The sequence below is a fragment of the Triticum dicoccoides genome, chromosome 1A (genome assembly GCF_002162155.2).
Source record: "Triticum dicoccoides isolate Atlit2015 ecotype Zavitan chromosome 1A, WEW_v2.0, whole genome shotgun sequence".
NCBI lineage: Eukaryota > Viridiplantae > Streptophyta > Magnoliopsida > Poales > Poaceae > Triticum > Triticum dicoccoides.
In genome coordinates, this window is record NC_041380.1 from 603,526,628 (window position 1) to 603,539,675 (window position 13,048).

At 47.0% G+C, this 13,048-nt stretch overlaps 1 protein-coding gene across 1 annotated transcript; it reads right to left on the minus strand.

Annotated features, from left to right (window-relative positions):
- Positions 1 to 3,334: 3,334 nt before the first annotated feature.
- LOC119295013 (eukaryotic translation initiation factor 5B-like) lies at positions 3,335 to 9,715 on the minus strand. The gene is made up of 11 exons (XM_037573334.1): positions 7,101 to 9,715; positions 6,905 to 7,012; positions 6,709 to 6,809; positions 6,512 to 6,602; positions 6,253 to 6,363; positions 6,093 to 6,158; positions 5,270 to 5,329; positions 4,634 to 5,191; positions 4,080 to 4,199; positions 3,867 to 3,986; positions 3,335 to 3,748 (listed from the first exon to the last, which is right to left on the minus strand). Exons 1-11 carry the CDS (start codon positions 9,579 to 9,581, stop codon positions 3,683 to 3,685), a joined length of 3,882 nt encoding a protein of 1,293 aa, XP_037429231.1. The 5' UTR covers positions 9,582 to 9,715; the 3' UTR covers positions 3,335 to 3,682.
- Positions 9,716 to 13,048: the final 3,333 nt, after the last annotated feature.

Below are 13,048 nucleotides of genomic sequence, written 5' to 3' on the forward strand. Positions count from 1 at the left end.
TTAAAAGAAACAACTCCACGTACATTTATTTTGGCTTTTCGAAATTTTAAAAAGCCATATCTTTCAATTCGTGCGTCGGAATTGAGATCTGCCTTCATCGTTGGATTCTTCGCAACAAGATCTTCAAAACTATATCCCACATGAGTATGTTACGATGAATTTTTTGAGATAATATTACCAATAGTTATAGAACTTGCATTGCACGGTCAGTTTGGTGCTAGAACTTTAAAAATACGGAATTACAGTCGCACAACTTGTCTCGGGCGTGCAGATACGGTCACTTCGCCCATATTCAATGTATCCCGTGCTTACGTGGCATGATAACATGGCGGGGGCCCACTGTCAGTGACTGGAAGCACTTGGTGTGACGTGTGCATGTTTTTGGAAAAATACCGCTCACTTTATATTTAATTATGCAAAAGACCCATGTCGGGTCCTACTTGTCAGTACGGGTGGGAGAAACGTAAAAGGGAAAATGTCCCCGGGGCAGTGACCTCGAGCATAGAGAGACACAGAATACAAGTTGGTGTCCATAGAGAGACACACTTGATTTTATTTCTTTACGTACAGGATCTCTAAAAAAATGGAAAAATGTTGCAGCGCGTGGGATTTGAACCATGATCTACTTCTTAGAGCATATCCAACAGACGCGCTAAAACAATTTTTACAACACGGAAATAGCGGTTTTTTTGCATGCGGCGGGCGCTGGCTCCAACGGCAGCTGCAAAATATTGCGCGCGTGAGCCGCTCCAACAGGCGCCGTCCTAACTTTTCTTTTTGTTGCAAATTTGCACATGGTACCCCCGTAAAAAAACTGGATCATAAAATGCTGTGGTTTCGTAATATGTCTCAAGATTAAATCAGCCCAATTTATTTTATTTTGAATTTTGTCAAGTATGCAACATAAAGTTCAAGAATGATACCGTGCAATTTTTCATCCATATTGTATGATAATCTCGGGCATTTTCAGTATAAAATCAAGTGTATCTCTTCTTTGACGTGAATTTGTGTCTGGTGCCGTGGTTGGCTCCTAGAGTATAATTTTGTGCTTGATATCGTGGGTTCAAGCCGCTCCTGCTTCATCGTTTTAGTTTTATTTTAGAGATCCTCTACGTAAAGGAATAAAAAGAAGTATCTCTGTATGGACATCAACTCATATTGGGTGGAGTGGTTATGTGATGCGTGTGCATGTTCGAGGTCGCTAGCTTGAATAAAAATGACGCATGCAGTTTCAGTCACTGACAGTGGGTCCCGCCATGCTCTGTCACGCCATGTAAGCACATGGTACGTCGGATACGGGAGAAGTGACCGTATCTGCACGCTCAAGTCAAGTTAAGTGACTGCAACTTCGTATTTTTAAAGTTTTAGCACTAAACTAAACATGCGACGTAAGTTCTATAACCCTCAGTGATATTACCTCAATTTTTTTATGTCAACTTTAGTGTTATATGATGCAACTTTAGTACTGTATTGTGCAACTCTAGTACTACAAGTTGCAACTTTTTTCAAAACTAGTTTGTTGAGCTGCGTAATCTAACTTCATATGAGGTTGCAACCTAGCAACTATGAAAACTGATGTGCAACTAGTCTACTGTCCAACCAAATATCTAGTAGTCGATGTGGAACCCTTGTCCCTACTCGTGGATGTGTAGTTTCTTTTACAGTTGACACACCCTTCCCCACCTTCCCTATCAGCGATATGTGCAACTTAGTCTATTGTTTGAGCCAACTTCCTATTACTCGATGTGCAACTCCTTCCCCTCCCTACTTGTGGATATGTAGTTTCAGTTGGCGGATGCAACAAATGGAGTTGTACAAAGTTTTCTAGGTAGTTGGCCGGAGCAACATATGAAGTTGCACATCTCATAGGCAGGGATAGTTCGATGGAGAAAATTCCACATTCCCGAGGGTAGTGAAAAGTTACATATTCACGAGGGTAGTGAAAAGTTGCACATCCCACTAGAGGGGTGGTTTGGACCGAGTGCTAGTAGGGAAATTACACATTCACGGTATATGAGGGAAAGTTGCACATCACTGGTAAATAATTGGCCATGGCAGTATCCAAAGTTGCACATCCACTGCTAGACAGTTGGCCGATACAGCAAACAATGAAAGCATAACACAGGTAGGGGGAAAGTTGCACATTAACTATTAGGCAGTTGGCCTGAGCAACACACGAATTCGCACATCTCACTAGACAGAGGTAGTTTGGGGCTGAAGGTGCCATCAGTGAAAACTACACATCCACGGGGTAGGTAAAAAGTTGCACATCCACTGTCAGATGGTTGCACATCAACTGCTAGGCAGTTGCACAAAACGGAGGCTAAGTTGCACACAAAAAATTTCGTCGAAATATATCCATGCGGGATCTAGTTTCGAAGGGCACGTTGCAAGGGATTCAATGATGAAAACGGATCTTAATTTCGATGCGGAGTTTGAAAGTTATGGGTTTCTAAAAATTTGAAAGCCCGAAATAAGTGTGTTCACACCATTCACGTGGGTGGTTTGCATTTATATTCTATTTTTTTCTGTTCACACATATTTGTTTTTTCTAATATAAATTTAGAGAACAAACTATTTCTATTTACAGATTATTAAAGAGACTAGGGACAAGAAATTTCCTTTTCCGGCCGGCTGCTCCGAAGCGCTAGGGAGCAGCCGGCCGCTCCCTAGACCTGTCCATTAAATTATTATTAATGAAAAAATGCATGCCGCAACATTTCCTCCTTAATGTAAAAGAGAAAGAGAAAGAGAAAACTAGAAAGAAAAAACAAAAATAACGTAGAAGAAATAGAAAGAAAAAACCGAAAAGAAAAAGCAAGCAGAAGAAAACGAAGGAAAAACGAACGGGCAACACGCTCTGCCGCGAACTGGCCCGGCCCACCCGCGTGCGCTTCAGCACTTTGGCGCACGCAGGCGTCAAATAGGGGGGGTTTGCTGTGGAAAACGGCGCCGTGGAAACGGCTCCCGTAGTTTTTCACGGGCTGACTTGCCCCGTGGGCTGTACGCCCCGGTTTTGGACGGGGATCCCGTGGAACCAAACAAGCTGAACATGGTGTTCGTTTGATTTTTTATTTAGGGTCCACAAATATGATGGTTTTTTGCAATTTACTCAGCTTGCCTGATGTTTGCCTAGATAGAAAGCCTGTCAAGTTTCTTCAGACAAGAATATCACGCGCATTGTTTTGCCATGTGTGTTGACCTGACAAAAAATGTTGTATTTTCAATGCCCTGCATCTTTATGCCACCTTGTTTGAAATTATTCTAATAACCAGTCCAAGTGCGGGAATATGCCTAGCCTCAATCACACCAAAACAAAAGCTCAACAGCTATATCCTCAGCAAACAACGCCAGCTTCTTCATCAGGTTAACACAGTGCAACAAAACGCCATCAATCAAAACCAAACAAAAGCGCCACTCCCTCCCAAAAGTAGGTAAATCTGCTGTTATTACTTGTAATAAAGTTAGGCGCATCATCTCTCCGACCGACCGACCGTATCATCATCATCATCAAAACTGAAACACCGTGTTTGTGTCTGAATGGCGCAACAAAAGGAATTTACCGCCCTCGTCAATTTATGCACGCACTCTCTCTGTCATGCCGACCCGCGACCACGAGGTGAGGTGGCCTCGGGGGGCTCTTCGCTGACGGGGTCACGCCGGCTTGCCTTTGTCAACAGACTCATGGAATGCTCAGTATCTTCTTCAGCTTCATCACAAGTTTCCAGTCGTCCATCGTCAAGTCATCCTGTTAGTCAGGACAGTCAACAAAAAATCACTAACTGGTGGTGCTGAACTAGAAGAACCAGGAGGGTAAGGTAAACCAATGCACATGGACACAAACAAGAAAGAAACGCTGGACTTGCCCTGTAGTTCTCCTTAAGAAGGTCGATGGACCGCCTTGTTATGTGGCTCACAAGCTCGTCTTCCATCTCAAAGTGCCTGCCAAAGCTCTTCTGCTGCTCATCAGAGTTGCTCCCAATGATCTGGCCACCACCCAGGAAACAACAATATGTCAGACAGAACCTGATAAATCTAACAAGCATAGACAGAACAGAGTATCACGGGGTAATGCCGACCTTTATTGCCACCTTTTGCCCTTTTGTGGCTGTATCAACTTGCTTGTGATTAATTTCAATGGAGGCAATCTTCCCAATATCGATAAATTCTTTCGAGGGTATGCACAGAGGCGTTCCCACCTACATGACAGGGGGAAATGAGAAATGGAATACATATCTTGACAAAGACCGCTCCATGATAACATTCAAGTGTTTCGGACATTAAATTCGCATACATATATGATAGTTTCCACCTTTTTTTAGCTAACTTTCCACTTTCTAAGGTTATGAGGTATTTGTTCTTAACTACTGAGTATATTCTAGAAAAATAGCTTGAGAAGGAGATCAAAGACCATAAATACCATGATGTATGAGAAAACATAGCACAGGGGAAAACATAACATTCATGTCTACAGGCACATATGACAGTTTCTAATTTCTAGATGGTGAGCCTACTGGCATTTGTTCAGGCCAAATAAGAGCTACTGGGTATTCTAGAATGATAACTTCTCAGCTAACCAATCAAGTAAAAAAGGGTTGAGAAAATATAAATTTTCACTGATCAGACAAAATACCTTGGCTATTCCTTCAAGGATATCGACACCCAAAACAATTGGATCCTTCTTGTTGAAGACACAGTTCGGCATGATCTTAAGAACACAAGGGAAAACAGCTTCTTCGGCGCTGTCCTTCTTCTTCTCTTCCCTTATGTTCTTAATGTATGCTGTGAATTGGTCAAAAAGGTGGTATATTATATCTGCCACAAAGATCTTCACGCCAGACTCTTCTGCAAGATCACGGGCATCAGGCATCACTTTGACATCAAACGCCAAGATAGTTGCATATTCCTTCTTCCTCTCAAGCATAACACTGGCCTTCATAACATCTTTCTTGTGCACTGGGCCTATGCTGAAATCACAGAAGGGGATATTCACAGCAGGGCTCTTCAAGAACTCAGTCAGAGCTTCCAATGACCCAAGCGTAGACGCTTGCACATAGACACCCTCGCCACTTTTATCGATCCGGTTCCTAACCCTTGACATCTCTTCCATTACAGCATCCTTCAGGTCCTCTATATCTGCATCAGGTCGTACAGCATATAGAGCAGTCCCAGCAATTGCATGTTCGAGACCCTGACAGAGAACACTCGTTATTTTTCCGAAGTGTGCTGATACTTACACTCTGAAGTGCCTAAAATTTAATGAACCCACCTGAGCTGATATTTTAATTCCTTGTGCAGCTCTGATCTTCTTATGGTGAAGGTAGGTGCCCTGAAATTTTGTGTTTCAATGAATTAGTCAACTATAAAACTTAAAAGGTAAACCAAAGGCTCAAATCATCTTAGTGCAAAAGAAAGCAATGGATCATAATATGCAAGGGTTTAAGTGTCTTCGTAAGGCGTAAGCATGGTGGTGCCTAAGATGAAGAAATACAGATATAACTACTACCTTCCACTGAAATACATTAATATAAAGAAGGGAAAATTCATGCTGGTGAATGGCATTGATTGAAGTGACAAAACTCAACACAAAACAAACTTAGCGAAGAAAGAGAAGGTGGCAGGTGGAAAGTATTTAGGATATGTTTGGTTGCCCTCGGACAAATTGGTCAGCACACTTGTGGCAAAAGTTGGCTGGAAACTGAGTCAATGACTAGTGGGGTGACTGACTAAGAAAGTGTGGCATGCCACCTGTGACTGCATCCAAACACTCACCGCACGTGTATGCCTAACATTTGGCAAAGTATGGCTGCAAACCAAACATGCCCTTAAGCTTTCTTGGTAGAGTTAGCATGACATTAATTTACTAATTGAGGTAGGCACAAAAATGACATGAGAACATAAATCTTTTGAACAAAGTATGCTTAATATAAACCTCCCAGTATGTAAATGTTTTAATCAAAACAATCAATAGGTCCCCAGTCATCAAAGCACCAAAAGAGAATGAATCTTCAAGGTGGCAGCCTAGTTGAACAGCAATATATTGGATCTAAAATAATAAATTAAACAAAGGCACAGTATAATGAGCCACACACCTTGACTCGAAGCTCCTTCATCGGGTGTGGTGTTAACAAAGCTCTGATGGTTGTCACAATGGGTCCCTAAATAGATATATAACGAGAACATAATGAATCTTCATGTGCTGGTGATGTATTAGCTGCAGCAATTACAATTACACAAAAAGGTGATTCTTACCTGCATACCACACACGACTATTTGATCTCCTTCATGGAGCATACCATTGACCAGCACAACATCAACTGTAGTGCCATGACCTTCGATGACCTTGACTTCCAGGACAGTACACTGACACACAAGAAGATAAGATCATAAGACTGCATTCTTCTACAACGGCAAGCATATTTATGCACAGTACACTTAAACAGAATAAGATAAGATCATACAAGTGCATTCTTCTACAGTGATGACTAGTAAACTCATATATGCACAGTACCTGGACTTCATCAACAAAAGTAAGCTTTTCTTCCATCGTCTTTTGTGCCCATTGCACCAATAGTAGAAGCAGATCAGGAATGCCTTCACCACTGCAGGGAGAAGTGCATTATGTGTTAAGGAAAAGATGCTAGTAATATCTTACTTGCTGCCAGATATCTGAATGAATGAACCAATAAGATTAATGGTTGACCATGCCTTACTGCACTGGTAGGCACAATGTTAAATGTATCTTCCATCTCTTTGTTCTTGTAGTACAAAGCAGTGTTCACACCTTGCATCTTGAATTGTGTCACAATCTGTTGGACAAAGCACATACATGTGATCAGAACAACACCAACTAGTAGTTCTTTCCATAATATAAAAAAAGTAGGAAGCAATAATGTCCACATACATCAGTAAGCCTCGTATTGAACTCCAACTTGACGTCATCATTTTGTTGTCTCAAGGCTTTCCCGATAGGAGCATTGGGGCAGGTCTTCCAACCATAAAGACGATCAACCTTCACACAGTGATAAGAAACAAACAAGTAAATGGCAGAACGGTAAAGAAGCCGAAGGTCAAAGGGACAAAAATCCAAAGAATAGTACCTTGTTCAAAGCAACGATAAATACTGCATCTCGACTTTTCAAGAGATTCAGGGATTCGATTGTCTGGGGTTCAAGCCCATGCATAATGTCGACAACCAAAATAGCAATGTCGCACAAACTTGAACCTCTAGAACGCAGATTACTGAAGGACTCGTGACCAGGAGTATCAATAACAAGCAGGCCTGGAACCTTGAGAGTAGCATCAGCCTTCAATTCCCTTGTTCTCTCTCTAATATTCTCAGTTGGGAAGTATGTAGCTCCAATCTGTTGAGTAATACCGCCAGCTTCTCCTTCTTGCACATTAGTTCGTCTAATACAGTCCAGCAGCTTTGTCTTTCCAGTATCGACATGACCAAGGATGCAACAGATTGGTGAACGGAGGTCGCTAGCATTGTCAGCATCGTCATCTTTAGAAGATCCTTTCTTCCCTTTCTTTTTAGCAACTCCATTGTTGGCACGCACATTTTCAGTTTCACTCTTTTTAGAGTTGTCAACAGGCGGAGCAACATTTTTTACAGCAGGCACTGCAGGTTGCGGTTTAGAAATTTCCTGCTTCGTGGCAACAGGCTTGTCCTCCTTCTCCTCTTCCTCCTCGAAAGCACTTGTCTTCGACAAACCCACATCGATATCGTCCCAGCTCTTTGCATCCCAGTCATCTTCATCTTCCTCCTCCTCTTCTTGTTTTGCCTCTTCCACCTCTTGGTCGGGTTCTGTTTTTGTCTCAGATTCTGCCACCTGAGACTGAGATTCCTGGTCCACTATGACATATTCTTCCTCGTCAATGTTGGCTTCATTTACCTCTTGCTGTTGTTCTTCAGCTGCCTTCTGAGCCTCTGAAGCCTTTGTTTGAGCTTTTTTCTTCTTGCTATCATACTTTGGCCTCTTCTTAATCTCAGGGGCAGCCCCATCAGCTACTGGAACTTCACTCTCACCAAGGAATTGTCTTCTCATGGCTTCTAACCGCTTTGCCTCCTCCTTCTGCTTCCCTGTCAAAAGCTTACCCTCCTGCTTCTTCTTGAGCAGCTTCTCCTTCTCCCTCTCCTTCTTCCTCCTCTTTGCTTCCTCTGCCTTCTTCTCCTCCTCCTCTTTCCTCAAACGCTCCTCTTCCTCTTTCCTCAAACGTTCTTCCTCCTCTTTCTTCCTCCGCTCCTCCGCTTCCTGCCTCTTCGCAATAGCCTCCTGCATCTCCCGGACATGCTTTGGGAGCTTCTTCATGTCAACCTTCCCTTTAGGCGCCTCTGGCTCCTTTTCCTCCTCCTTCTTAGCATCTGTCCCCTTTGCTGCTGCCTTCTTCTCCTTCTCTTTTTCTTTCTTCTTCTTTTTCTTCTTGGCAGCAGCGGACTCTACTTCTCCCTCCCCGGCCTTCTGCTCTGCATTACCATCCTCCACAGTTTCAGCGTCCTCCTTCACTGCTGAAGCGGAAGGCAGTGCCTGGGATGGTTTCTCCTTCTCCGGTGCCGGTGTCGGTCCTTCACCGAGCTCAGCAAGAAGCTTGTCCAGATCCTCCTCTTCCTGTGCTGTCCTTCCACTCTTCTTCTTTTTCTTCTTCGATTTCTTCCCTTCAGCATCATCCACACTGGTCGCAGCAGCAGCAGCAGCAGCAGGCACAGTATCCTCTGCCTTGGCTGCCTTGGGCTCAGGCTCCTCAGCGGCAGCAGGCCGGTCCTCAATCTCTGCAAGGAGCTTGTCAATGTCCTCATCATCGACAGTAAACCCTCCCTTCTTTTTCTTCTTCTTCGATTTCTTTCCGCCGGCATCATCGGCATCAGGGGCAGCCAGAGAATCCCCACCTTTAGCCTCCTCCGGCTCAGCCTCCTTTGTGGGTTGGGGAGGATCCTCCATCTCGGCCAGGAGCTTGTCGATGTCCTCATCGTCCACGGTAAACCCGCCCTTCTTTTTCTTCTTCTTCTGGGGCTTCTTGGCGGCCATGGCCGCAGCCTCCTGCTCCTCCTCTTCCTCGGCAGCAGCTGGGGGCGGCGCCGCCGCGGCAGCAGCCTCCTCCTCGTCCTCCTCGGCGGACGGGCGAGCTGCCTTGCCCTTCTTCTTTTTCTTCTTGGACTTGCTGAAGTCGAAATCGAGGTCGACGTCGTCGAGATCGCCGCTGGCCTCAGACCTACCGGCCTCGAGCTCGGATGCGGCGGTGGAGGCGGGGGCCTCGTCCTCGTCCTGGTCCGGATCCTCGGCGGCCGCGAGGGCGTCGAAGGCGCTCATCCCGCCGCCGCCCTTCTTCTTCTTCTTCTTGCCGGTGAAGACGACGTTGATCGGCTCGTCGTCCTCCCCCGCCGGCGGGGGAGGCGGGGCGGCGGGCTCGTAGTCGTCGTCGTCGTCGTGCGCGGCGGACTTGCCGCCCTTCTTGCCCTTCTTGCCGCCCTTCTTGGGCGGCGGCTTCTCCTTCTCCGCGGGGGGCGGCGGCGCGGCCTCGTCGTCCTGCGGCAGGGAGTACTCGTCGTCGTCGATGGCGACGTTCTTCTTGCGCCCCATCGGCGCGGCGCGCGGGGTCTAGACCGGGGGTCGGGGTGGGGGTGGGAGCTGGAATGCGGCGGCGGCGGCGGCGGATGGGGATCGATGGATGGATGGGTGGATTGGGGGGAGCGGCGGAAGAAAACCCTACTTTTTTACTTGCGGGCTGTGCTCGCAAGGAAGAAGGGGGACGGGGGACGGAAAAGACGCTCCTGCCCTCTTATTTCTTCTCCCGTTATTATCTCTTTCTCTTCTTTTTTTCTTGGATTGGAAGTTTGTATCTTGCACGTTTTGTCTGCTCCTCATTCTAACTAGGAGCGCCACGGTAGAGAGAGAAAAAAAGTGTCCGTCTGGACGAGCGCCCCCTGGGCGGCGGAGCGGAGGCGCCGACCACGATGAATCTTCGGCCGGGGCCGGAGAGGAAGAGGGGAGTGAGTCTCTTCGGAGCCCAAGAGAGGAGCGTTTTGAGAGAGAGAGCGCTGAAGATTGTTCATTCTTCGCGGGGTCAGAAACGTAGTCTGATGCAGATGAAGAAAAGAGCAGGTGAGTTCCTAGAGAAATTTTCGGGGCAAATGAGTACTGTTCTGGGCGAGTTTTCAGGGGAGATCCCATCGGGTGAGAGGGATTCGGCTTATCCTCAAGGAAAGGAGGGATCTCAGGGTCATGTTCTTGCAGTTAAGGAAGGGGGACCGGACGAGATTTCAGCCATGGGAGGGGGGAAGCGTTTAGATCTGGTTTTTAATTCTATTGATGAGGGATTGATTTCGCATTTGGAGGTTGAGGATTTAGTGGAGGAATCAGGGGAGAGGCCTGTCTATTTCTTCTCCAGGGCTGTAGTTCCTTCCATCGTTCAATCCTTTCCTTCCCTTCTTGTCCTGTGGTCGTCAGTGCCTTCCACCATGGCCAGTCCATCCAAGCTCCAGGAGGTGGCTTTAGGGAAGAGAGCGGAGGGGGAGAAGGGAAAGAGGTCAATGGAGGAGGGGAGCACCTCTCGGTTGGTGCGGTTGCAGTCGCCGGTGGCGGTGATTGGGAGTGGCGGCTCTCTGCCCTCTGCTCCCCCGCCTATGCTGGGGAAAGGAAGGTCCACTCCTCATCGGCTCCGGGGGGAAGTCTAGCCCCTCATCATCGATATGGACGCTGCTCACAAAGCCGTGTCTGGCTGCCTGGTGGTGGGGCGACTCCTGTCGCCATTCCAAGTCAATCCCAGGACCATTGTGGAGGAGCTCCGTACAGCGGCATGGCGGTTGCAAGGCTCTGCCACCGCCCAGGAGGTGGACAGCGTCGACGGGAGGTTCATTGTCAACTTCTCCATTGAAGGCGATAAGCGGTTGGTGCTAAGAGCACAGCCATGGCACTTCAAGAGGGATGGCGTCATCTTCGCCTCCTTCGACGGAAAGGGGAACCCGGCAGACGTCGACCTCGGCATCATGCCCATTTGGGCTCAGGTTCGTGGCCTACCGTTCGAGCTTAAAACGGAGGCTATAGGGCGGACATTAGGGGAGCAACTTGGTGAGGTCATCACTGTGTCCCATCGCAATAAGATGATAGTTGATAAATACTTACGAGTGCGAGTGGAAATTATGTTGCATGAACTCTTAGAAGTACAGTAGCTTTCACTCCTTTGGGTAGCTCAAAAGAATCAGAGTTTGAGGTTAGATATGAGAAGTTACCTAGGTACTGCGAGTGTTGTGGGTTAGTAGGACATAATTCGGAGAGGTTCCGTCGTATACCAAAGGAAAACAGAAAATGTATCTATTCCTATGATCTACATGTTGATGCATATTGGAAGGAGCAAGGCTCAACACAGCGATCCCTAGTTTTTGGGAGGCCTCCAAAAGCTTGGGAGGGAGTTGTTGGCGAGGTGGCTTCGGCTGTTCGCGACTTGGTGGTTTCTGAAAAGGGAACTACCGTGCCACGAAGAGCAGCGGACATCACGCCAACTGCACATGCTGCTGTTGTCGTCCATGGAGGGGAGCTGAGTGCTACCCAGACCGTTCCACCGCCTGGCCAGGTGGGCCAGGTCGTGGGGCTTGGTGTTATCGCCCCCAACAACATCCGTTCTGGCCAGGAGGGCCAGGCGCTGGGATCTTCTTCAGCCGCAGTGCACGCTGCCTTTCTCGGCCAGGCGGGCCGGGAGATCATGCCCCTCAGGAAGGAGGGCCTGCACATCAGTCTTGGCCAGGAGGGCCATGGACCTCTGCTGCCAGCGGCCACCTCTGCAACTCCGGGCGAGCTACCAGATGCGGGTCCTGGGGGCAGCATCTTCATCAACATGGCTGTCCTAGGATCCTTGTTTCTTCCTACTAGTCCTCGGCAGGTTCCTCCTAGCCAGGAGGGCGTTAGGGGCCTGCTCGGGGCTGCTGTTGCTTTGGCCAACTTGGCTGTGGCTGGGTACTCACCTAGATATGGTGACATGCAGATGGTGATGGGTGAAGTGGAAGGAGAGAATGGAACTGATAGGGTGCTGCCTAGTAAACATCATGCTGAGATTTTTTCTTCGTCCTCTGCTTTTGCTAGTCATTTCAAATTTACTGCTGGTGTTGGTGAGGGGAAGAAGTTGCAGGGGAAGCAAGTGAAGCATGATAAGAAGAAATGGCTGCGTCTGAACAGAGAAGAGGCACAGGGAAGAGGGAATAGTGTTCAAGGGAAACAGACTGCTGCAGGGGCTTCAGGAAGCAAAAGAAGAGGTCTTTATGAAATGCAGGCTACTAGCAGTGACCTAGTTTTTTCTTTTGAGAATGTGAGTAATGATAGTGTAGAATTTATGCTGTACAATGACCTCAACATCTCTTGTAAGCGCGCATGTGTTAGCCGCGTAGAAGCTATCAGGGGGGCTGATGGGTCTGTTACGCATGTTGCTAAGGAGATGGAGGGAAGAGAGGAGGACTATGTGGAAAAGAGGAGGGAGTCTGTAGGAGATGGGAAGGAAAAGGAAGAGAACATCGCATTGGCGGCCTCCGGTTCGGAGGACCGCCGGGAAATATGAAAACTATTGGTTGGAACTGTCGTGGGATGCTTTCGCCCACGGCGGTTCAGGAGCTTTTGGAGCTCCAAGGGCGAGTTCGTGCGGATGTCATTTTTCTTTCTGAGTCGCATCTAAATAAAATAAAAGCTGGCGAGCTACGCTGTAAGTTAGGTTTTGATCTTATGTTTCTAGATGAAAGTGATGGGAAGGCCGGTGGGCTTGTATTATTTTATCAGAAAGAGAATAAAATTGAGTTGAACTATGTGTGTGCGCATTTTATTGATGTAATGTTTATGAAAGAGGATATTGTGGATTGGCGCTTTACGGGATTTTATGGGTATCCGGGATTTTAACGAAATCATGTATTCCCATGAGAAAGAAGGCGGCAATGCAAGACCAAATACAATGATGAGAGAATTTCGTAATTGTTTGGGAGACTGTGGCCTGGAAGATTTGGGATATATTGGGGATCCTTTCACTTGGAGGAGAGGAGCAATTAGGGAGAGACTAGACCGTGTTGTAT